The sequence below is a fragment of the Echiichthys vipera genome (assembly GCF_963691815.1).
Source record: "Echiichthys vipera genome assembly, chromosome: 3".
In the NCBI taxonomy this organism is placed as follows: domain Eukaryota; kingdom Metazoa; phylum Chordata; class Actinopteri; order Perciformes; family Trachinidae; genus Echiichthys; species Echiichthys vipera.
The window spans coordinates 582,358-607,803 of NC_139828.1; the positions used below are offsets into that span (position 1 = coordinate 582,358).

The 25,446-nt window shown below is 47.9% G+C and overlaps 2 protein-coding genes across 2 annotated transcripts; both read left to right on the forward strand.

Moving 5' to 3' along the window:
* Positions 1-12,786: 12,786 nt before the first annotated feature.
* Positions 12,787-18,332, forward strand: LOC310966829 (uncharacterized protein; the record flags this gene model as incomplete). Its single annotated transcript, XM_083940757.1, has 5 exons — positions 12,787-13,416; positions 13,656-13,799; positions 16,105-16,242; positions 17,308-17,427; positions 18,290-18,332. The coding sequence occupies exons 1-5, from the start codon at positions 13,328-13,330 to the stop codon at positions 18,330-18,332; spliced, it is 534 nt and encodes a 177-aa protein (XP_083796883.1). The 5' UTR covers positions 12,787-13,327.
* A 178-nt stretch (positions 18,333-18,510) lies between these two features.
* LOC310966753 (NLR family CARD domain-containing protein 3-like) lies at positions 18,511-24,609 on the forward strand. The gene is made up of 8 exons (XM_083940633.1): positions 18,511-18,698; positions 19,028-19,106; positions 19,247-19,472; positions 19,711-21,511; positions 21,615-21,788; positions 22,376-22,549; positions 23,299-23,345; positions 23,769-24,609. The coding sequence occupies exons 1-8, from the start codon at positions 18,634-18,636 to the stop codon at positions 24,302-24,304; spliced, it is 3,102 nt and encodes a 1,033-aa protein (XP_083796759.1). The 5' UTR covers positions 18,511-18,633; the 3' UTR covers positions 24,305-24,609.
* Positions 24,610-25,446: the final 837 nt, after the last annotated feature.

Below are 25,446 nucleotides of genomic sequence, written 5' to 3' on the forward strand. Positions count from 1 at the left end.
TGTGTTCAGGTGTAAGTTCAGATGTGTTCAGGTGCATTCAGATGCGTTCAGGTGTAAGTTCAGGTGAGTTCAGATGCGTTCAGGTGTAAGTTCAGGTGTGTTCAGGTGTGTTCAGGTGTAAGTTCAGGTGTGTTCAGGTGTAAGTTCAGATGCGTTCAGGTGCGTTCAGGTGTGTTCAGGTGTGTTCAGGTGCGTTCAGGTGCGTTCAGGTGTGTTCAGGTGTAAGTTCAGGTGCGTTCAGGTGTAAGTTCAGATGCGTTCAGGTGTGTTCAGGTGCGTTCAGGTGAGTTCAGGTGTGTTCAGGTGCGTTCAGGTGCGTTCAGGTGTAAGTTCAGGTGCGTTCAGGTGTGTTCAGGTGCGTTCAGGTGCGTTCAGGTGAGGATGATCGAAGTGTTGATGCGTGTTTCAAACGTGACTCGTTTCCAGACGCTCACAGATTTTCACACAGATGGAAAACAGAGAAAGTTCTGGAAGCTGCTGCAGTGTCTGAGATTTACAGACGGGGAGGAGGTCAGTGAAGCAGACGTGTCTGTGTGTGTGTGTGTGTGTGTGTGTGTGTGTGTGTGTGTGTGTGTGTGTCTCTGTGTGTGTGTGTCTGTGTGTGTGTGTGACTCATGTTGCTGTCTGGGTTCATTCAGCTCAGCTCCACCTGCTGGGGCCTCAGCTCCACAGCTCCACCTGCTGGGGCCTCAGCTCCTCAGCTCCACCTGCTGGGGCCACAGCTCCACAGCTCCACCTGCTGGGGCCACAGCTCCACAGCTCCACCTGCTGGGGCCACAGCTCCACAGCTCCACCTGCTGGCCCGACCCGGAGTTAGCAGCACCACTCAGACAGCTTGTGCAAAGTGTTTTGTGGATGTTCATACAGTGATTATAATCAATATGCTCTGATGTGTCATGATCGACGACAGAGAACACACGGGACCCGAACGCAGACACGGAACTCAGGAGACGGGGTTAAAATTAATCAAACTTATTTTACAAAAAGGTGATTTAAACACAAAACACACAGAGAACCAGATACGAACTGACACGATGAGTGGACACGAGAGGAGCAGGTGCACAGGGAGACATCAGGGTAAGAAGAGGGGGTGATCCGGCACCGAGCGACGCTCAGACACCACAAAAAGATGCAAAATGACTAAAAATAGATGCAAAACCAGCACAAAAAGATGCAAAATGACTAAAAATAGATGCAAAACCAGCACAAAAAGATGCAAAATGACTAAAAATAGATGCAAAACCACCACAAAAAGATGCAAAATGAGTAAAAATAGATGCAAAACCAGCACAAAAAGATGCAAAATGGCTAAAAATAGATGCAAAACCACCACAAAAAGATGCAAAATGACTAAAAATAGATGCAAAACCACCACAAAAAGATGCATCTTACACTTTCAGATGCGTTCAGGTGCGTTCAGGTGTGTTCAGGTGCGTTCAGGTGCGTTCAGGTGTGTTCAGGTGTGTTCAGGTGTGTTCAGGTGTGTTCAGGTGCGTTCAGGTGTGTTCAGGTGTGTTCAGATGCGTTCAGGTGCGTTCAGGTGCGAATGGACACGAGAGGAGCAGGTGCACAGGGAGACATCAGGGTAAGAAGAGGGTGTGATCCGGCACAGGGTGACGCTCAGGACCGGGTTCATGTACAGAGAGGCAGCTGATCAGTGCCAACGAGCGTCAGCTGCCAGGAAACACACTCCAGCAGCATCAGCGTCACTTCAGTGCTCAACATAATGTTCCAGCGTTTGTTTCTTTTCTCTTCCAGGACCTTTCTGAAAACCTGCGTTAAGACAGGAAGTGGTTCATGCACGGGTCTCAGACGCCACAGAACGGACCAGCGCGGCCCGACCCTGCTCCTGCAGAGCCGCTGTGCTGCAGGTTCAAGGTCTCGCGCTCCTCTGACACACCTGAGTCTGACCACGTGCTCGTTATCAAGCAGCTGCAGCTCGTCACAGGTTTGACAGCGTCAGACTCAGGTGTGTCAGAGGAGGGCGAGACCTCGAACCTGCAGGGCAGCGGCTCCAGGAGCAGGGTTTGTCAAATGTATTAATGTTGTTTCAGGCTCCCCCCCCCCCCCCCCCCCCCCCACACACCCAGAGCCGTGGCCCCGCGGTGTCTGACGCCGCACCTGCTCTTTAAAGAGGATCATGTGAGTAGAAAGGCTTCACTTCCTCTCTCTCGTAATCTTGTTTCTTCATCTCCTTCAGCTGTGAGCTCTGAAGCACAACATGTTCTCACTGTTTCAGGATGCAGATGAAGACGGTGTGGCACAGGGCCTCGCTGTGCCACACGTGAAGGTCTACAGCATCCAGGCTCCTCTGTGAGACGGAGCCGAGGACACGGGAGTCGTGACGGGCGCAGCAAAGGTCCTGAGCGCTCTGGTTGAGCTCATTGGTTTGACGTGTGCAGTGAATCTGGCCTCTCCCGAGGAGCTCAGGTACGTTTCCGAAGCCTTTCAGAAACTCTGCCTGGAGCTCGACTGTGAACAGCCTCAGGAGCAAACACCCTGAACTCACCGCAGCTCAGTGACTCTGGGCTGCGGTGAGTTCAGGAAACCCGTGTTCTCCGTGACGTCAACGAGGATGTGATGTCGTGGTTTGGAGCACATTCTGCATCAGAACGGGGACGGGGAAGAAGTGGGACGGGGAAGAAGAGGGACGGGGAAGAAGAGGGACGGGGAAGAAGTGGGACGGGGAAGAAGAAGGGACGGGGAAGAAGAGGGACGGGGAAGAAGAGGGACGGGGAAGAAGAGGGACGGGGAAGAAGAGGGACGGGGAAGAAGAGGGACGGGGAAGAAGTGGGACGGGGAAGAAGAGGGACGGGGAAGAAGAGGGACGGGGAAGAAGAGGGACGGGGAAGAAGAGGGACGGGGAAGAAGAGGGACGGGGAAGAAGAGGGACGGGGAAGAAGAGGGACGGGGAAGAAGTGGGACGGGGAAGAAGAGGGACGGGGAAGAAGAGGGACGGGGAAGAAGAGGGACGGGGAAGAAGAGGGACGGGGAAGAAGAGGGACGGGGACGATTGTGTGTTTGATGTGATGCACGTGTCCATGCTTCACAGGTGGCGTTCTGTAGGAGTGAAGTCGCATTATAAGGTTTACTTCGAGGCTTTGTCTGAATTTAAGTGCTGCACTCTTCAGGTCTGGCGACACGGTGGAGTAGTGGTCAGCACTGTCTCCTCACAGCGAGAGGGTTCCTGGTTTGAATCCCTTCTGTGTGGAGCGTGTTGTCCCCGTGTCTGCGTGGGTTTTCTCAGTGTTCCTGGTTTGAATCCCTTCTGTGTGGAGTTTGCATGTTCTCCCCGTGTCTGCGTGGGTTTTCTCCGGGTTCTCCGGTTTCCTCCCACAGTCCAAAGACGTGCAGGTGTTCGGTTCATTGATGACTCTAAATCACCCGTAGGTGTGAATGGTTGTCTGTCTCTGTTCGTCTCTATGTGTCCTGTGATAGACTGGCGTCCTGTCCAGGGTGGACCCGGGTCCTGTCCAGGGTGGACCCCGCCTCACGCCTGATGTCAGCTGGGATCAGCTCCAGCCCCCCACGACCCCGACCCCGGGATAAGCGGTTGAAGATGAATGAATGAATGAATGAGTGACTCTTCAGGTGTGTTCAGGAACATTGGTGGAGCTCATTTAAGGGACCTGCTGCTGTGGTTCTGTCGTTAACACCAGGGAAACACACGCATGTTGGTTTATGCTCCTAGAGGACACTTTAGCACACATTTATGCTCCTAGAGGACACTTAAACACACGTTTATGCTCCTAGAGGACACTTTAGCACACGTTTATGCTCCTAGAGGACACTTTAGCACACGTTTATGCTCCTAGAGGACACTTTAACACACGTTTATGCTCCTAGAGGACACTTTAGCACACGTTTATGCTCCTAGAGTTCACTTTAACACACGTTTATGCTCCTAGAGGACACTTTAACACACGTTTATGCTCCTAGAGGACACTTTAGCACACGTTTATGCTCCTAGAGGACACTTTAGCACACGTTTATGCTCCTAGAGGACACGTTAGCACACGTTTATGCTCCTAGAGGACACTTTAGCACACGTTTATGCTCCTAGAGGACACTTTAACACACGTTTATGCTCCTAGAGGACACCTTTAACACACGTTTATGCTCCTAGAGGACACTTTAGCACACGTTTATGCTCCTAGAGGACACTTTAGCACACGTTTATGCTCCTAGAGGACACTTTAACACACGTTTATGCTCCTAGAGGACACTTTAACACACGTTTATGCTCCTAGAGGACACTTTAGCACACGTTTATGCTCCTAGAGTTCACTTTAACACATTTATGCTCCTAGAGGACACTTTAGCACACGTTTATGCTCCTAGAGGACACTTTAGCACACGTTTATGCTCCTAGAGGACACTTTAACACACGTTTATGCTCCTAGAGGACACTTTAGCACACGTTTATGCTCCTAGAGTTCACTTTAGCACACGTTTATGCTCCTAGAGGACACTTTAACACAGGTTTATGCTCCTAGAGGACACTTTAACACAGGTTTATGCTCCTAGAGGACACTTTAACACACGTTTATGCTCCTAGAGGACACTTTAGCACACGTTTATGCTCCTAGAGGACACTTTAGCACACGTTTATGCTCCTAGAGGACACTTTAGCACACATTTATGCTCCTAGAGGACACTTAAACACACGTTTATGCTCCTAGAGGACACTTTAGCACACGTTTATGCTCCTAGAGGACACTTTAGCACACGTTTATGCTCCTAGAGGACACTTTAACACACGTTTATGCTCCTAGAGGACACTTTAGCACACGTTTATGCTCCTAGAGTTCACTTTAACACACGTTTATGCTCCTAGAGGACACTTTAACACACGTTTATGCTCCTAGAGGACACTTTAGCACACGTTTATGCTCCTAGAGGACACTTTAGCACACGTTTATGCTCCTAGAGGACACGTTAGCACACGTTTATGCTCCTAGAGGACACTTTAGCACACGTTTATGCTCCTAGAGGACACTTTAACACACGTTTATGCTCCTAGAGGACACTTTAACACACGTTTATGCTCCTAGAGGACACTTTAGCACACGTTTATGCTCCTAGAGGACACTTTAGCACACGTTTATGCTCCTAGAGGACACTTTAACACACGTTTATGCTCCTAGAGGACACTTTAACACACGTTTATGCTCCTAGAGGACACTTTAGCACACGTTTATGCTCCTAGAGTTCACTTTAACACATTTATGCTCCTAGAGGACACTTTAGCACACGTTTATGCTCCTAGAGGACACTTTAGCACACGTTTATGCTCCTAGAGGACACTTTAACACACGTTTATGCTCCTAGAGGACACTTTAGCACACGTTTATGCTCCTAGAGTTCACTTTAGCACACGTTTATGCTCCTAGAGGACACTTTAACACAGGTTTATGCTCCTAGAGGACACTTTAACACAGGTTTATGCTCCTAGAGGACACTTTAACACACGTTTATGCTCCTAGAGGACACTTTAGCACACGTTTATGCTCCTAGAGGACACGTTAGCACACGTTTATGCTCCTAGAGGACACTTTAACACACGTTTATGCTCCTAGAGGACACTTTAACACACGTTTATGCTCCTAGAGGACACTTTAACACACGTTTATGCTCCTAGAGGACACTTTAGCACACGTTTATGCTCCTAGAGGACACTTTAACACACGTTTATGCTCCTAGAGGACACGTTAGCACACGTTTATGCTCCTAGAGGACACTTTAACACACGTTTATGCTCCTAGAGGACACTTTAACACACGTTTATGCTCCTAGAGGACACTTTAACACACGTTTATGCTCCTAGAGGACACTTTAGCACACGTTTATGCTCCTAGAGGACACTTTAACACACGTTTATGCTCCTAGAGGACACTTTAACACACGTTTATGCTCCTAGAGGACACTTTAGCACACGTTTATGCTCCTAGAGGACACTTTAGCACACGTTTATGCTCCTAGAGGACACTTTAACACACGTTTATGCTCCTAGAGGACACTTTAGCACACGTTTATGCTCCTAGAGTTCACTTTAACACATTTATGCTCCTAGAGGACACTTTAGCACACGTTTATGCTCCTAGAGGACACTTTAGCACACGTTTATGCTCCTAGAGGACACTTTAACACACGTTTATGCTCCTAGAGGACACTTTAGCACACGTTTATGCTCCTAGAGTTCACTTTAACACACGTTTATGCTCCTAGAGGACACTTTAACACACGTTTATGCTCCTAGAGGACACTTTAGCACACGTTTATGCTCCTAGAGGACACTTTAGCACACGTTTATGCTCCTAGAGGACACTTTAGCACACGTTTATGCTCCTAGAGGACACTTTAACACACGTTTATGCTCCTAGAGGACACTTTAACACACGTTTATGCTCCTAGAAGACACTTTAGCACACGTTTATGCTCCTAGAGTTCACTTTAACACATTTATGCTCCTAGAGGACACTTTAGGACACGTTTATGCTCCTAGAGGACACTTTAGCACACGTTTATGCTCCTAGAGGACACTTTAACACACGTTTATGCTCCTAGAGGACACTTTAGCACACGTTTATGCTCCTAGAGTTCACTTTAACACACGTTTATGCTCCTAGAGGACACTTTAACACACGTTTATGCTCCTAGAGGACACTTTAGCACACGTTTATGCTCCTAGAGGACACTTTAGCACACGTTTATGCTCCTAGAGGACACGTTAGCACACGTTTATGCTCCTAGAGGACACTTTAACACACGTTTATGCTCCTAGAGGACACTTTAACACACGTTTATGCTCCTAGAGGACACTTTAACACACGTTTATGCTCCTAGAGGACACTTTAACACACGTTTATGCTCCTAGAGGACACGTTAGCACACGTTTATGCTCCTAGAGGACACTTTAACACACGTTTATGCTCCTAGAGGACACTTTAACACACGTTTATGCTCCTAGAGGACACTTTAGCACACGTTTATGCTCCTAGAGGACACTTTAACACACGTTTATGCTCCTAGAGGACACGTTAGCACACGTTTATGCTCCTAGAGGACACTTTAACACACGTTTATGCTCCTAGAGGACACTTTAGCACACGTTTATGCTCCTAGAGGACACTTTAGCACACGTTTATGCTCCTAGAGGACACTTTAACACACGTTTATGCTCCTAGAGGACACTTTAACACACGTTTATGCTCCTAGAGGACACTTTAGCACACGTTTATGTTCCTAGAGGACACTTTAACACACGTTTATGCTCCTAGAGGACACTTTAGCACACGTTTATGCTCCTAGAGGACACTTTAACACACGTTTATGCTCCTAGAGGACACTTTAACACACGTTTATGCTCCTAGAGGACACTTTAACACACGTTTATGCTCCTAGAGGACACTTTAGCCCACGTTTATGCTCCTAGAGGACACTTTAACACACGTTTATGCTCCTACACTTTAGCCCACGTTTATGCTCCTAGAGGACACTTTAACACACGTTTATGCTCCTAGAGGACACTTTAGCACATGTTTATGCTCCTAGAGGACACTTTAGCACACGTTTATGCTCCTAGAGGACACTTTAACACACGTTTATGCTCCTAGAGGACACTTTAACACACGTTTACGCTCCTAGAGGACACTTTAACACACGTTTACGCTCCTAGAGGACACTTTAGCACACGTTTATGCTCCTAGAGGACACTTTAACAAACGTTTATGCTCCTAGAGGACACTTTAACACACGTTTATGCTCCTAGAGGACTTTTAACACACGTTTACGCTCCTAGAGGACACTATAGCACACGTTTACGCTCCTAGAGGACACTTTAGCACACGTTTATGCTCCTAGAGGACACTTTAGCACACGTTTATGCTCCTAGAGGACACTTTAGCACACGTTTATGCTCCTAGAGGGCACTTTAACACACGTTTATGCTCCTAGAGTTCACTTTAACACACGTTTATGCTCCTAGAGGACACTTTAACACAAGTTTATGCTCCTAGAGGACACTTTAGCACACGTTTATAATCCTAGAGGACACTTTAACACATGTTTATGTTCCTAGAGGACACTTTAACACACGTTTATGCTCCTAGAGGACACTTTAACACACGTTTATGCTCCTAGAGGACACTTTAGCACATGTTTATGCTCCTAGAGGACACTTTAGCACACGTTTATGTTCCTAGAGGACACTTTAACACACGTTTATGCTCCTAGAGGACACTTTAACACACGTTTATGTTCCTAGAGGACACTTTAACACACGTTTATGCTCCTAGAGGACACTTTAGCACATGTTTATGCTCCTAGAGGACACTTTAGCACACGTTTATGCTCCTAGAGGACACTTTAGCACATGTTTATGCTCCTAGAGGACACTTTAGCACACGTTTATGCTCCTAGAGGACACTTTAACACACGTTTATGGTCCTAGAGGACACTTTAACACACGTTTATGCTCCTAGAGAACACTTTAACCCACGTTTATGCTCCTAGAGGACACTTTAACACACGTTTATGCTCCTAGAGAACACTTTAACCCACGTTTATGCTCCTAGAGGACACTTTAGCACACGTTTATGCTCCTAGAGGACACTTTAACACACGTTTATGCTCCTAGAGGACACTTTAACACACGTTTATGCTCCTAGAGGACACTTTAACACACGTTTATGCTCCTAGAGTTCACTTTAACACACGTTTATGCTCCTAGAGTTCACTTTAACACACGTTTATGCTCCTAGAGGACACTTTAGCACACGTTTATGCTCCTAGAGGACACTTTAGCACACGTTTATGCTCCTAGAGGACACTTTAGCACATGTTTATGCTCCTAGAGGACACTTTAGCACACGTTTATGCTCCTAGAGGACACTTTAACACACGTTTATGGTCCTAGAGGACACTTTAACACACGTTTATGCTCCTAGAGAACACTTTAACCCACGTTTATGCTCCTAGAGGACACTTTAGCACACGTTTATGCTCCTAGAGGACACTTTAACACACGTTTATGCTCCTAGACACTTTAACACACGTTTATGCTCCTAGAGGACACTTTAACACACGTTTATGCTCCTAGAAGACACTTTAACACACGTTTATGCTCCTAGAGGACACTTTAACACACGTTTATGCTCCTAGAAGACACTTTAACACACGTTTATGCTCCTAGAGGACACTTTAGCACACGTTTATGCTCCTAGAGGACACTTTAGCACACGTTTATGCTCCTAGAGGACACTTTAGCACACGTTTATGCTCCTAGAGGACACTTTAGCACACGTTTATGCTCCTAGAGAACACTTTAACCCACGTTTATGCTCCTAGAGGACACTTTAGCACACGTTTATGCTCCTAGAGGACACTTTAACACACGTTTATGCTCCTAGAGGACACTTTAACACACGTTTATGCTCCTAGAGGACACTTTAGCACACGTTTATGCTCCTAGAGGACACTTTAACACACGTTTATGCTCCTAGAGGACACTTTAGCACACGTTTATGCTCCTAGAGGACACTTTAACACACGTTTATGCTCCTAGAGGACACTTTAACACACGTTTATGCTCCTAGAGGACACTTTAGCACACGTTTATGCTCCTAGAGGACACTTTAGCACACGTTTATGCTCCTAGAGGACACTTTAACACACGTTTATGCTCCTAGAGGACACTTTAGCACTCGTTTATGCTCCTAGAGGACACTTTAACACACGTTTATGCTCCTAGAGGACACTTTAACACACGTTTATGCTCCTAGAGGACACTTTAGCACACGTTTACGCTCCTAGAGGACACTTTAACACACGTTTATGCTCCTAGAGGACACTTTAGCACACGTTTACGCTCCTAGAGAACACTTTTACACACGTTTACGCTCCTAGAGGACACTTTAGCACACGTTTACGCTCCTAGAGGACACTTTAACACACGTTTATGCTCCTAGAGGACACTTTAGCACTCGTTTATGCTCCTAGAGGACACTTTAACACACGTTTATGCTCCTAGAGGACACTTTAACACACGTTTACGCTCCTAGAGTTCACTTTAGCACACGTTTATGCTCCTAGAGGACACTTTAACACACGTTTATGCTCCTAGAGGACGCGTGTTAAAGTGAACTCTAGGAGCTGGTCTGTGGCTCCATCTCCTGGACATGAAGCAGAACTACACAGTCTGAGGTGAGACAGGGCTTTTGTTTTGAAATAATTCATTATTATTATAATAATTGTTGTTGCTGTTAATCGTAAACTTTGTGTTTTTTAACTTTTAACTTGTTTGATTAAACCAATGTGTGTGCGTGGTCTCTCTCTCTCTCTCTCTCTCTCTCTCTCTCTCTCTCTCTCTCTCTCTCTCTCTCTCCCTCTCTCAGTTCTCCTCCTCCCTCCCTCCTCCTCTTCTTCGTTGGTGTCAGTTGTCTCTCTCTCTCCGTCTCTCAGTTCTCCTCCTCCCTCCCTCCTCCTCTTCTTCGTTGGTGTCAGTTGTCTCTCTCTCTCCGTCTCTCAGTTCTCCTCCTCCCTCCCTCCTCCTCTTCTTCGTTGGTGTCAGTTGTCAGCTGTCTCTCTCTCTCCCTCTCTCAGTTCTCCTCCTCCCTCCCTCCTCCTCTTCTTCGTTGGTGTCAGCTGTCTCTCTCTCTCCCTCTCTCTGTTCTCCTCCTCCCTCCCTCCTCCTCTTCTTCGTTGGTGTCAGTTGTCAGCTGTCTCTCTCTCTCTCTCTCTCAGTTCTCCTCCTCCCTCCCTCCTCCTCTTCTTCGTTGGTGTCAGTTTTCAGCTGTCTCTCTCTCTCCCTCTCTCAGTTCTCCTCCTCCCTCCCTCCTCCTCTTCTTCGTTGGTGTCAGTTGTCTCTCTCTCTCCCTCTCTCAGTTCTCCTCCTCCCTCCCTCCTCCTCTTCTTCGTTGGTGTCAGTTGTCAGCTGTCTCTCTCTCTCTCTCTCAGTTCTCCTCCTCCCTCCCTCCTCCTCTTCTTCGTTGGTGTCAGTTGTCTGTTGTCTCTCTCTCCCTCTCTCAGTTCTCCTCCTCCCTCCCTCCTCCTCTTCTTCGTTGGTGTCAGTTGTCTCTCTCCCTCCCTCTCTCAGTTCTCCTCCTCCCTCCCTCCTCCTCTTCTTCGTTGGTGTCAGCTGTCTCTCTCTCTCTCCCTCTCAGTTCTCCTCCTCCCTCCCTCCTCCTCTTCTTCGTTGGTGTCAGTTGTCAGCTGTCTCTGTCTCTCTCCCTCTCTCAGTTCTCCTCCTCCCTCCCTCCTCCTCTTCTTCGTTGGTGTCAGTTGTCAGCTGTCTCTCTCTCTCCCTCTCTGTTCTCCTCCTCCCTCCCTCCTCCTCTTCTTCGTTGGTGTCACTGTTCTACTTTCACTTTCTCCTGCTGTGACGCAGTTTCTGATTCCTGCTGTTAAACTTTGGTGAGTGACTCTTTTCAGCTGATCTCTGATCTGTGACTTTCATCAAACTGTACAAATGTGTTTGTGTTGAAGACTTTAGCTCTGTGCTAACAGTTAGCTGTTAGCCACCGTGTTCAGGATCACCAGCTGCTCCAATCACAGAGGGCTAACGGTGCTAACCAGGCTAAGTATGCTAAACATGCTAACTATAAGAACCACCTGCTCCAACCACAGAGTGCTAACTGTGCTAACCAGGCTAAGTATGCTAAACATGCTAACTATAAGAACCAGCTGCTCCAACCACAGAGTGCTAACTGTGCTAACCATGCTAAGTATGCTAAACATGCTAACTATAAGAACCAACTGCTCCAACCACAGAGGGCTAACTGTGCTAACCAGGCTAAGTATGCTAAACATGCTAACTATAAGAACCAGCTGCTCCAACCACAGAGGGCTAACTGTGCTAACCAGGCTAAGTATGCTAATAATGCTAACTATAAGAACCAGCTGCTCCAACCACAGAGGGCTAACTGTGCTAACCATGCTACGTATGCTAAACATGCTAACTATAAGAACCAGCTGCTCCAACCACAGAGGGCTAACTGTGCTAACCAGGCTAAGTATGCTAAAGATGCTAATTATAAGAACCAGCTGCTCCAACCACAGAGGGCTAACTGTGCTAACCATGCTAAGTATGCTAAACATGCTAACTATAAGAACCAGCTGCTCCAACCACAGAGGGTTAACGGTGCTAACCATGCTAAGTATGCTAAACATGCTAACTATAAGAACCAGCTGCTCCAACCACAGAGGGCTAACTGTGCTAACCATGCTAAGTATGCTAAACATGCTTACTATAAGAACCAGCTGCTCCAACCACAGAGGGCTAACTGTGCTAACCGTGCTAAGTATGCTAAAGATGCTAACTATAACAACCAGCTGCTCCAACCACAGAGGGCTAACGGTGCTAACCATGCTAAGTATGCTAAACATGCTAACTATAAGAACCAGCTGCTCCAACCACAGAGGGCTAACGGTGCTAACCATGCTAAGTATGCTAAACATGCTAACTATAAGAACCAGCTGCTCCAACCACAGAGGGCTAACTGTGCTAACCATGCTAAGTATGCTAAACATGCTAACTATAAGAACCAGCTGCTCCAACCACAGAGGGCTAACTGTGCTAACCGTGGTAAGTATGCCAAACATGCTAACCATAAGAACCAGCTGCTCCAACCACAGAGGGCTAACGGTGCTAACCATGCTAAGTATGCTAAACATGCTAACTATAAGAACCAGCTGCTCCAACCACAGAGGGCTAACTGTGCTAACCATGCTAAGTATGCTAAACATGCTAACTATAAGAACCAGCTGCTCCAACCACAGAGGGCTAACTGTACTAACCAGGCTAGGTATGCTAAACATGCTAACTATAAGAACCAGCTGCTCCAACCACAGAGGGCTAACTGTGCTAACCATGCTAAGTATGCTAAACATGCTAACTTTAAGAACCAGCTGCTCCAACCACAGAGGGCTACTTGTGCTAACCATGCTAAGTATGCTAAACATGCTAACTATAAGAACCAGCTGCTCCAACCACAGAGGGCTAACGGTGCTAACCTTCCAAAAGAGGAAGTCTCTAAATGAACATGGTTCTGTTGGTTAACTCCATGAAAGCTTTTATTTTGAAATCCCTTCACACATTGAAACAGGAACTCTAACTGGGAAAAGTGTGAACATGAAATGAAGAGTTTTTGGATTCTTTGTCCAAAAGAACAAATGTTGCTAACGTCTTGTTCCTTTTCAGCCCAGTTGATTGAAGTGATGTCAGTAATGAAGGAGAGGATGTGAATGAACGGTGTTGGGCTGTATCTCTTTAAATGTTCCCTTCTGTCATTTGAATGCATTTGGTCCTGACAGAGACGTGGACTCTGCTATGAACCAGTGTGAGGACGGAGAGGACGGAGTCCCTCTCTCTAAAACCACTCTGTGTGGGGAACATGAGGGACAGACCAAAGCTCAGAGGTGAGAGGAGGAGGAGGAGGAAGATGATGATGGACTCTTCTTCATGTCAGAGCTCAGATCACTCCACCATCATGATTCACACTGAGCTCCTGAACATGTTTGCTTAGAATATGAACGACTCACTTTATTAGTTCACAAAGAGCCAACGACTGATGATCCACTGAGATGAGACGCCATCTTTGATCAGATTACATGTTGATGAACAGGACAACGTTACTCATCCACTGTCTTTGTATCAGGGAGCAGCAGCAGAGACCTGGACCTGGACCTGGATCTGGATCTGGATCTGGACCTGGATCTGGACCCAGCTGTGTGTCCATGAAGAGTGACCGGTCTAAGGGCTGGTTATATGACTTTAAAGATGAACAACCTGCTGATGGAAGGTGAGAATTGTAAACTGAACTTTATTTTCTGACTCTCTGTTTCTTGTGTTTCTTAAAGTGAATGCAAAACCAACAATTCTCTGGCTAATCTCACACTCCATTGCTCCAAAGACCCCGAGTTACTTGAACTCCTTCACTTGGGTCAAGGACTCCCTCCCCTGTGCAGGCAGTCCTGACCCTGATAGGGACAGCAGCTTCACTCTTGCTGAGCTGAACCGATCCAGAGAGTGCTGAAGGTCACTGACCGATGACACTGTAACCCTACGCCTCGATATCCTGTCCATGAATATCACAAACAGGATTGGTTACAAAGCCCAGCCCTGTCCCCCACCTGCCCAGGGTGAACCCCACCGTGTGTCACAGCCGTCAAGCCTGGAAGAGCTCATGGTTGTGGCACCCAGAGCAGTGCCTTGGGGGCCACAACCATGAGCTCCTTTTTTTGGTGCTGAGTTAAAGTAGATTTGATGACATCCAGGTTTTTTATTGTGAAGACAGTTGATAAGACACTTTGGGGAGAGCTGCATGAATGGAGCGGTGCTGAGATACAGTTGGGTGTCATCGGCATAACAGTGGAATTTGAGTCCATAGTGGAGGATGATGCCACAGAGGGGGAGCATGTAGATGGTGAAGAGGAGTGGACCGAGCATGAAACCTTAGGGAACGCCTTGGTTGACTGGGGCTGGTGGGGAGCTGGAGCCATTTATGGTGACATACTGTTTCATGTGGGTGAGGTATGACTGGAACCAGGAGAGGGCTGTGGTGGTGAGGCCTAGGTGGTCGGATTGGCGGTTGAGGAGTAACGTGAGGGAGACATTGCCAGAGTCAGCAGCGGTGAGGAGGACGGATCTCGTCAAACATCGAGGCTTTGCAATGGTGGACTTGTTTGACTCTCAGAGACTTCTGCCGGGGAAATTGATGCTAATCCCCAAAACCCTCCAGTGGCTCCTTCTGTAACACGTTTACCTCCTCAGTTGAGGTCAACAAGGTCCCATTCTTGCTGTACACAGCTTGGAATGTTCCCTGTTTCCCCTTCCTGAGTGCCAGACGGTTTCCCAGAAGCACTTTGGTACTGACTGAAAGTCCGTCTCCATGGCTACTCCTGACTTCTCCCACACCTATGACAAAATCAGAAGCAGAAGCTTTGAACATATCCCCCTCTGGTTCAATGCCCCCAACCTCCAGAGGGGTGTTAGAAAGAAGTGTGAGGTGAAGATCTCATGGACAGGGTCATCCCCTAGACGTTTCCAATTCACCCACACTGCCTGTTTGGGCTTACCAGGTCTGCCCCCACCATGTGATCCAACTCACCACCAGAGGGGGATCAGTTTACAGCACCGGCCCTCTCTTCAACCGAGTGTCCAAAACAGATCAGGCTTCAGATCACATGATACGATCACAACATCGATCACTGAGCTTCGGCCTAGCGTGCTCTGGTACCAGGTAAAATTATGAGCATCCTTGTGTTTGAACATGGCGTACAAACCAAGCCCCCACCACAGCGACTTCCTGATTGATCCAATATGGAAGTGCCAAAAACGTCAGTTCTCTGAGTGTCCACTAGGGGCAGGCTTCATATCAGAGCAGTTTCTCATTGACCCACATGTTAAACAGGCCGTTTACACAGCATCATTAAACCTGTTTAAGGCCTGGGACAATTGCACCATGACTTGAAGACAGTCTACTACCAATGGCAGCTACACTAGATGCTAATCTGGAGCAGCGGGAGGACCCGGGCCGTGAGGGTTGGTGTTTTACAGTCTATGAGCATGGGTCTGTGTTGAACATCAGTTTAAATCAGAGATCAGAAATTCTGCCTGGACTTCACTCGCAGGGCCGCTGTAATGTCCACTAGAGACGTGGGATAATCTTTTTAAAACTGACTCCTGTTCCCTCCTCGTCCCGGAACAAAAATCTCAACACTGACTCCAACTCCCATTTATCTAGCACCGTATTGTGTTAGCCAAGCTCCCGGGCGATGGAGCTTATGTGGTTAATTCTGTATTCATCAAGCAGACCGACAAATCTCCCTCCCCCAAACGTCACATCACTGCCCTTTTTTGGTAAGAGGAAATGTACTGTACCCTGCCTCACGCCCAAAGTCCGCTGGGACCGGCTCCGGTCCCCCGTGACCCCGTTAGGAATAAGCAGTTGCAGATGATGGAAGGACCGAGACACTGGACTGTCCAAACAAGTCTTTGTGTTCGTGTTATCAGGATCATGACAAACAGAGAAAACTAATTCATTAATCAGGTCAAAAGTATTGTTTCCATTTCAAACTGCTTTTCATAGTTTGTGTGTGTGTCAGGATGCAGGAGCAGAGACCTGGACCTGGACCTGGACCTCGACCTGGATCTGGATCTGGACCCAGCTGTGTGTCCATGAAGAGTGACGACTCTAACGATCATCTTATTGACTTTAAAGATGGACGACCTGCTGATGGAAGGTAGGAATTCAAAACTGAACTTTTTTATTAGCTGATTTCTCTGAAGAAGAATCACATCTTTAAATTCATCATGTTTGTTCTCAAGAAGAAAGACATTGCCAGAGTCAGCAGCGGGGAGGAGGTCATTGCTGCAGAGGTCATTGGTGAGCCATGGGGCAGGGCGGGTGACAGAGAGGGTCCGGGTCTCGAGGGGGATGAAAGAATCAAGGCTGAGGGATAGAGGGGTTTAGGGGGGGGTAAATGAGGACAACATGGAGCGGAGCAGACCCAGCCAGTTTGAACACAACACACTCAAATGAGGTGATATTGTGTACTCGGAGTTCTTTGACCAGGATGTCAGCTCCATGGATAATAGCATACCCACCACCACGGCCCACGGAGCGGGGCTTCTGAATGAACACATAGTCAGGAGGTGTGGCTTGGTGGAGTGCCAGAAAGTTCTGCTGGTTTTGCCATGTCTCAGTCAAACATATGATGTCCATTCCTCTGTCAGTAATGATGTCATGGGTGAGCAGGGCTTCATTGTTAGAGGAGCAAGTATTCAGGAGCATAGAAGTCACAGTGTTGGGGGAAGATGCTGGAGTAGGCGACAAGGAAGGAACAAAGCTATCAACACAGACGAGGGACGATAGACACCAGCGTCCTCTCACATCCGGGCCGTGACCGTATCCATTTGTGGATAAAACAGGATGATGTTGAAGAGACCTGTCATCCATGCCCCCCCCCAAAAGCTTTCAGCATCTCTGGACGGATCTCGTCAAACATCGAGGCTTTGCAATGGTGGACTTGTTTGACTATCTCAGAGACTTCTGCCGGGGAAATTGATGATAATCCCCGTCACCCTCCAGCTCACGCCCAAAGTCCGCTGGGACCGGCTCCAGTCCCCCGTGACCCCGTTAGGAATAAGCAGTTGCAGATGATGGAAGGACCGAGACACTGGACTGTCCAAACAAGTCTTTGTGTTCGTGTTATCAGGATCATGACAAACAGAGAAAACTAATTCATTAATCAGGTCAAAAGTATTGTTTCCATTTCAAACTGCTTTTCATAGTTTGTGTGTGTCAGGATGCAGAAGCAGAGACCTGGACCTGGACCTGGACCTGGACCCAGCTGTGTGTCCATGAAGAGTGACGACTCTAACGATCATCTTATTGACTTTAAAGATGGACGACCTGCTGATGGAAGGTAGGAATTCAAAACTGAACTTTTTTATTAGCTGATTTCTCTGAAGAAGAATCACATCTTTAAATTCATCATGTTTGTTCTCAAGAAGAAAGACATTGCCAGAGTCAGCAGCGGGGAGGAGGTCATTGCTGCAGAGGTCATTGGTGAGCCATGGGGCAGGGCGGGTGACAGAGATGGTCCGGGTCTCGAGGGGGATGAAAGAATCAAGGCTGAGGGATAGAGGGGTTTAGGGGGGGGTAAATGAGGACAACATGGAGCGGAGCAGACCCAGCCAGTTTGAACACAACACACTCAAATGAGGTGATATTGTGTATTGGGAGTTCTTTGACCAGGATGTCAGCTCCATGGATAATAGCATACCCACCACCACAGCCCACGGAGCGGAGCTTCTGAATGAACACATAGTCAGGAGGTGTGGCTTGGTTGAGTGCCAGAAAGTTCTGCTGGTTTTGCCATGTCTCAGTCAAACATATGATGTCCATTCCTCTGTCAGTAATGATGTCATGGGTGAGCAGGGCTTCATTGTTAGAGGAGCAAGTATTCAGGAGCATAGAAGTCACAGTGTTGGGGGAAGATGCTGGAGTAGGCGACAAGGAAGGAACAAAGCTATCAACACAGACGAGGGACGATAGACACCAGCGTCCTCTCACATCCGGGCCGTGACCGTATCCATTTGTGGATAAAACAGGATGATGTTGAAGAGACCTGTCATCCAAGACAGCCCCCCCCCCCCCCCCCCCAAAAGCTTTCAGCATCTCTGGACGGATCTCGTCAAACATCGAGGCTTTGCAATGGTGGACTTGTTTGACTATCTCAGAGACTTCTGCCGGGGAAATTGATGATAATCCCCATCACCCTCCAGCTCACGCCCAAAGTCCGCTGGGACCGGCTCCGGTCCCCCGTGACCCTGTTAGGAATAAGCAGTTGCAGATGATGGAAGGACCGAGACACTGGACTGTCCAAACAAGTCTTTGTGTTCGTGTTATCAGGATCATGACAAACAGAGAAAACTAATTCATTAATCAGGTCAAAAGTATTGTTTCCATTTCAAACTGCTTTTCATAGTTTGTGTGTGTCAGGATGCAGAAGCAGAGACCTGGACCTGGACCTGGACCTGGACCTGGATCTGGACCTGGACCTGGATCTGGACCTGGACCTGGACCTGGACCTGGACCTGGATCTGGACCTGGACCCAGCTGTGTGTCCATGAGGAGTGACCGGTCTAAAGGTCGTCTTATTGGCTTTAAAGATGGACGACCTGCTGATGGAAGGTAATCATTTCACAGTGAAGTTTGTTATTCTCTGATTTCTCAGAAGAAGAATCACATCTTTCGTACATTCATCATGTTTGTTCTCAAAGAGTCAAATGTTGTTTAAGACTCAACTCAATTACAAAGCACACAACTGTCAGTTTCATGACTTTACAGAAGTACACAGAAGATGTGTGTGTTGCTTCTCTACTTGTGTTGAAACACACACCTCTCTGTCCTGCTGCCTCCTGAGACACAGCTGCTGCTCATGTTGTCTTCAAATCAGCATGAATCACCTGTGGACAGATGTGAGTCCGTAAATGTCCCTAAACTTGATGTTTTCTCTGCAGAGTTGAGCAGGAGAGCTCCGAGGTTCCCACTGATCGGTCCGCTCAGCAGCATCACACACACCTGGACTCAGTGTTTACGGTGCGTACATGTGCAAACACACCTTTCACTGTGAACTTCATCAACTCCATATTAAATGATGATGGGGCCGTTCAGGAACAGCCTGATGAGTCACATGTTGTGTTGAAGCAGTTTAAATCCACTTCATCGTTCTGTTCCAGCTGCTGGAGGAGAACATCGTCACTTTTGTGAAGAACGAGCTGAAGAGGATCCACAAGGCTCTGAGTCCAGATTACCCAGAATGCTTAGAGAGTCAGAGGGAGGATGAGGAGGTGTTGGACAGTGGGGATGAAGAGCAGAGGAGCAGCAGAGAGGCGTTTCTGAAGATCACACAGTTGTTCCTGAGGAGAATGAAGCAGGAGGAGCTGGCTGACTGTCTGCAGAGCAGTAAGAGGATCTGAATGTCTTTAACATGATGGAAAAGGGAAATGGAGGCAGCATGGGAGAAGTTTACATTTGCAAACTGTGCTGCACACATCTGCATCAGACCAGAGGCTGTTTGTCCTCCACTGATGAGCTGAATGAAACTGTTGGAGGAGGAACTATACAGCCAGTGTTCAATGTTCTGTTGTCTGGTTTTCTGTAGGATCCACTCACTGGTTTCATTTGTTCTTTGTTCGTTCAGGAAGTCCTTCTGGAGTTTGTCGACGTGAACTGAAGTCTCACCTGAAGAAGAAGTTCCAGTGTGTGTTTGAGGGGATCGCTAAAGCAGGAAACCCAACTCTTCTGAATCAGATCTACACAGAGATCTTCATCACAGAGGGAGGGAGTGCAGAGGTCAATGATGAACATGAGGTCAGACAGATTGAAACAGCATCCAGGAAACACGACAGACCAGAAACAACAATCAGATGTGGAGACATCTTTAAAGCCTCACCTGGAAGAGAGGAACCAATCAGAGCAGTGATGACAAAGGGAGTGGCTGGCATTGGGAAAACAGTCCTAACACAGAAGTTCACTCTGGACTGGGCTGAAGGCAAAGCCAACCAGGACGTACACTTCACATTTCCATTCACTTTCAGAGAGCTGAATGTGCTGAAGCAGAGAAAGTTCAGCTTGGTGGAACTTGTTCATCACTTCTTTAGTGAAACCAAAGAAGCAGGAATCTGCAGGTTTGAAGAGTTCCAGGTCGTGTTCATCTTTGACGGTCTGGACGAGTGTCGACTTCCTCTGGACTTCCACAACACTGAGGTCCTGACTGATGTTACAGAGTCCACCTCAGTGGATGTGCTGCTGACGAACCTCATCAGGGGGAAACTGCTTCCCTCTGCTCGCCTCTGGATCACCACACGACCTGCAGCAGCCAATCAGATCCCTCCTGAGTGTGTTGACATGGTGACAGAGGTCAGAGGGTTTACTGACCCACAGAAGGACGAGTACTTCAGGAAGAGGTTCAGAGATGAGGAGCAGGCCGGCAGAATCATCTCCCACATCAAGACTTCACGAAGCCTCCACATCATGTGCCACATCCCAGTCTTCTGCTGGATCACTGCTACAGTTCTGGAGGAAGTGACGAGAACCAGAGAGGGAGCAGAGCTGCCCAAGACCCTGACTGAGATGTACATCCACTTCCTGGTGGTTCAGTCCAAACTGAAGAAGGTCAAGTATGATGGAGGAGCTGAGACGGATCCACACTGGAGTCCAGAGAGCAGGAAGATGATCGAGTCTCTCGGGAAACTGGCTTTTGAGCAGCTGCAGAAAGGAAACCTGATCTTCTATGAGTCAGACCTGAGAGAGTGTGGCATCGATATCAGAGCAGCCTCAGTGTACTCAGGAGTGTTCACACAGGTCTTTAAAGAGGAGAGAGGACTGTACCAGGACAAGGTGTTCTGCTTCATCCATCTGAGTGTTCAGGAGTTTCTGGCTGCTCTTCATGTCCATCTGACGTTCACCAACTCTGGAGTCAACCTGCTGTCAGGAGAACAAAGCTCGAGCTTGTGGTTTATACTTAGAAACAAACCTAAACCAACACATCTCTACCAGAGTGCTGTGGTCGAGGCCTTACAGAGTCCAAACGGACACCTGGACCTGTTCCTCCGCTTCCTCCTGGGTCTTTCACTACAGACCAACCAGAAACACCTACGAGGCCTGCTGACACAGACAGGAAGTAGATCACCGACAAAAGAGAAGACAGTCCAGTACATCAAGGAGAAGATCAGTGAGAATCTGTCTGCAGAGAAAAGCATCAATCTGTTCCACTGTCTGAATGAACTGCAGGATCGTTCTCTGGTGGACAGGATCCAACAGTCCCTGAGTTCAGGACGTATCCACAGATCTAAACTGTCTCCTGCTCAGTGGTCAGCTCTGGGCTTCATCTTACTGACATCAGGAAAAGATCTGGACGTGTTTGACCTGAAGAAGTACTCTGCTTCAGAGGAGGCTCTTCTGAGGCTGCTGCCAGTGGTCAAAGCCTCCAACAAAGCTCTGTACGTGCTCACATGAATATCAGATTAATGTAGTTTTTATTCATTCAGAACTAACAACCATTGTTTGTCATTACTGTCTCATGTATTGCTGATTCCTCTTCAGACTGAGTGGCTGTAACCTGTCAAAGAGAAGCTGTGCAGCTCTGTCCTCAGTCCTCAGCTCCCAGTCCTCTAGTCTGAGACATCTGGACCTGAGTAACAACGACCTGCAGGACTCAGGAGTGGATCTGGTGTCTGATGGACTGAAGAGTCCACACTGCAGACTGGAGACTCTCAGGTTGGTGCTCTGCTGTTTTAAAATGATGACCCTCTGAACTCTGATTCTCTTTGTTTCCTACTAGAGAGCAGTTTGTGCATTGTCCTGTTTGTCTGTTTGTGTGTCCCTGCAAGAACCATTCATCCGATCGACTTCACACTTGGCAGCTGTTTTACTGGGGAGCCAAGTGAGAGCAGTGTTAGGTGCAATTTGGACACATGTTCAATATCAATACACTTCTAATATTCCCAAAGCAACTGCTGTGCAGCAGTGTGGGGTTGGTCTTCTGGGAGTCCACCATGTCAGAGCTGACATCAGCTGTCAGCTGTTGCCTTAGTAACAGTAAACATTCAGTCGTCTGTCTAAATACAGGAAGTGATGTGTCGCATAAATGAATAACACTGAAGAATGAATAAGGCCGAGTTAGTGATGAGTGGATGTTGAATATGGATGCTTCTGTCTGCTTCAACACTCATCAGAGAAGAGAGAAGCACGACAAAGAAGAAATGCAATTTCACCGACTGTGACGCATCAACGAGGTTCTCCACCAGCACTGATGCTATTACACTGGGGTGTGTGTGTGTGTGTGTGTGTGTGTGTGTGTGTAGTCTCTCAGGCTGTCTGGTCTCAGAGGAAGGCTGTGCTTCTCTGGTCTCAGCTCTGAGCTCCAACCCGTCCCATCTGAGAGAACTGGACCTGAGCTACAATCATCCAGGAGACTCAGGAGAGAAGCTTCTGTCTGCTGGACTCAAGGATCCACACTGGAGACTGGACTCTCTCAGGTGAGGACAGACAGACAGACTGGACTCTCTCAGGTATGGACAGACAGACAGACTGGACTCTCTCAGGTGTGGACAGACAGACAGACTGGACTCTCTCAGGTGTGGACAGACAGACAGACTGGACTCTCTCAGGTGTGGACAGACAGACAGACTGGACTCTCTCAGGTGTGGACAGACAGACAGACTGGACTCTCTCAGGTATGGACAGACAGACTGGACTCTCTCAGGTGTGGACAGACAGACTGGACTCTCTCAGGTATGGACAGACAGACAGACTGGACTCTCTCAGGTATGGACAGACAGACTGGACTCTCTCAGGTGTGGACAGACAGACAGACTGGACTCTCTCAGGTGTGGACAGACAGACAGACTGGACTCTCTCAGGTATGGACAGACAGACAGACTGGACTCTCTCAGGTGTGGACAGACAGACAGACTGGACTCTCTCAGGTGTGGACAGACAGACAGACTGGACTCTCTCAGGTGTGGACAGACAGACAGACTGGACTCTCTCAGGTGTGGACAGACAGACAGACTGGACTCTCTCAGGTGTGGACAGACAGACAGACTGGACTCTCTCAGGTGTGGACAGACAGACAGACTGGACTCTCTCAGGTGTGGACAGACAGACAGACTGGACTCTCTCAGGTGTGGACAGACAGACTGTTTGTGTCTCTAACTGATGAACTCTGGTTCCTGTTGAAGGACCTGATGAGTGAAGTTGATGGTGTCTTTGTGTCTTCCTGCAGGATGGACCATGGTGGACCACAGAGACTGAGACCTGGTCCGAGGAAGTGTGAGTGTGTTTTCAGTGTGATTCAGGAGAACTCAGCTGCTCATGTTACACTAGAGTTTGACATGTTCTGGACTGAAGTACAAACATGAACTTCTCCAGAGTTTCAATCAGGATCCAGCTTCTGTTTTTGTGCAGAAAGATTTTAGAACTGAATCCATTTCAAATCCACAAAGACCCCAAAGTGAAGTCAGTGATCCAACAGAACTAATGGGTCCATTTCATTAGCAGTGGAGCCAACAGAGAGCTCTCTTTGCTCCTTCTTCTTTGGACTCTGACATTAGAGAAGAGCTGTGTTGCCTTCAGGTGCTGCTTTAAACTCCGTATTCACAGTTTGACAGATAGAAGTTGTGTTCAGGAAGCCTTCAGTTTTCTACATCACAGATGAAAACCTGCAGCTGTGTTGTGTCTTGTTCTCTCCATCAGATGCCTGTGAACTGGAACTGGACACAAACACAGTACACAGAGAACTCAAACTGTCTGACAACAACAGGAAGGTGACACGTGTGAAGAAGGATCAGTCATATCCTGATCATCCAGACAGGTTTGACTTCTGGGCTCAGCTGCTGTGTAGAACTGGTCTGACTGGTCGCTGTTACTGGGAGGTCGAGTGGAGAGGAAGAGTTCATATATCAGTGAGTTACAGAGGAATCAGCAGGAGAGGAAACAGTAATGACTGTGTGTTTGGAGATAATGATCAGTCCTGGAGTCTGATCTGCTCTGATGATGAATGTTACTCTGTCAGACACAATAACAGAGAAACAGTCATCACCTCCTCCGTCTCTCACAGAGCAGCAGTGTATGTGGACTGTCCTGCCGGCTCTCTGTCCTTCTACAGAGTCTCCTCTGACTCACTGATCCACCTCCACACCTTCAACACCACGTTCACTGAACCTCTTTATCCTGGGTTTGGGCTCTGGTCACGTGGTGATTCAGTGTCTGTGTGTCCTCTGCAGGTCTGAGTCTCTCCTGTGCACAGAAACACTGAAGATCAGCTGCTGAAATCAAAGTTCAGTGTGTTCACCATCACACACACACTCTGCACTGTGAAGCAGATCTGTCTCACACTCACACACTGATCTGATTTCACCTCTTTGATCATCAACATTTAACACTTTAGCTAGAAACTCTTCCTGAAACGTGACGAGAGGAATCGATCTTTCTGAGTCATGATGTCGTATATTTCAAATGTGGAAAGCATCTGGAACCATCTCCATGTTTTCTAATGTTTCCAAAAGCTTTTAATAAAATCTACGCTTCTGTTGTATGTTGAGGGTCCACGTGTCTTCATTTCATCACTTTCAACATCAGCAGGTTCCTCCTGAGGTGGATCTGGTCCTCGCCGTCGCAGTGTGAGCGCTCAGAGGGCGAGCAGCTCCTGGTTCATCCATTCTTGGAAACGCCTTTTCTCAGGAATCCCCCCTGGAGTAAGTTTGGTGTCTGTGAGTATAAAACATATATATATATGTTATGGTTTGTGTTGGATCAGGACCCAAATGCACGACTCGACTCTGGTTCAAAGTGCAACAAACAGTCTTCAATGTTCAAAAGGGTGCAAGCATAGGTGCGAGGTGGAGGGGTGGTGCGAGGTCCCAGGATCCTGATGTGGTAGGTGAAGTCACCGAGGAGTGCGTGGATGCAGGTGGCGTGATGTGAGGTCCGCTGTAGGGTAATGGCGATGCAGTGAGAGAGCTCCGGGGAGCAGGTCCACAGGCAGGTCCACAGGCAGGTCCACAGGCAGGTCCACAGGCAGGTCCACAGGCAGGTCCACAGGCAGGTCCACAGGCAGGTCCACAGGCAGGTCCACACGCAGGTCCACAGGCAGGTCCACAGGCAGGTCCACAGGCAGGTCCACAGGCAGGTAGGGAGGAAGCAACGCTCAGGACTTCACAGCAAACTCAGTAATCTGGAGCAAGGTCACTAAACCACAGGGAGATTAGCTTCACAAGCTAAGCACAGAGCACAGGGCAAAAAAATACAAAGAAGCCAGGATCCAAACAGCCACGGAGACTGACGAAACGATCTGGTGATGAGCAGGAGAGAAACCAGTGGCTTTATAGGAGGCTTGGTTGTAGAGTGAGTCACCTGCTTCACCTGTGGAGAA

Coding starts and splice junctions, on each gene's coding strand:
- LOC310966753 (XM_083940633.1), top strand. CDS start 18,634: ATGAGGAGTGACCGGTCTAAAGGTCGTCTTATTGGCTTTAAAGATGGA. Junction 19,473..19,710: donor GGCTGACTGTCTGCAGAGCA/GTAAGAGGATCT, acceptor TTGTTCGTTCAG/GAAGTCCTTCTGGAGTTTGT. Junction 21,512..21,614: donor AAAGCCTCCAACAAAGCTCT/GTACGTGCTCAC, acceptor ATTCCTCTTCAG/ACTGAGTGGCTGTAACCTGT.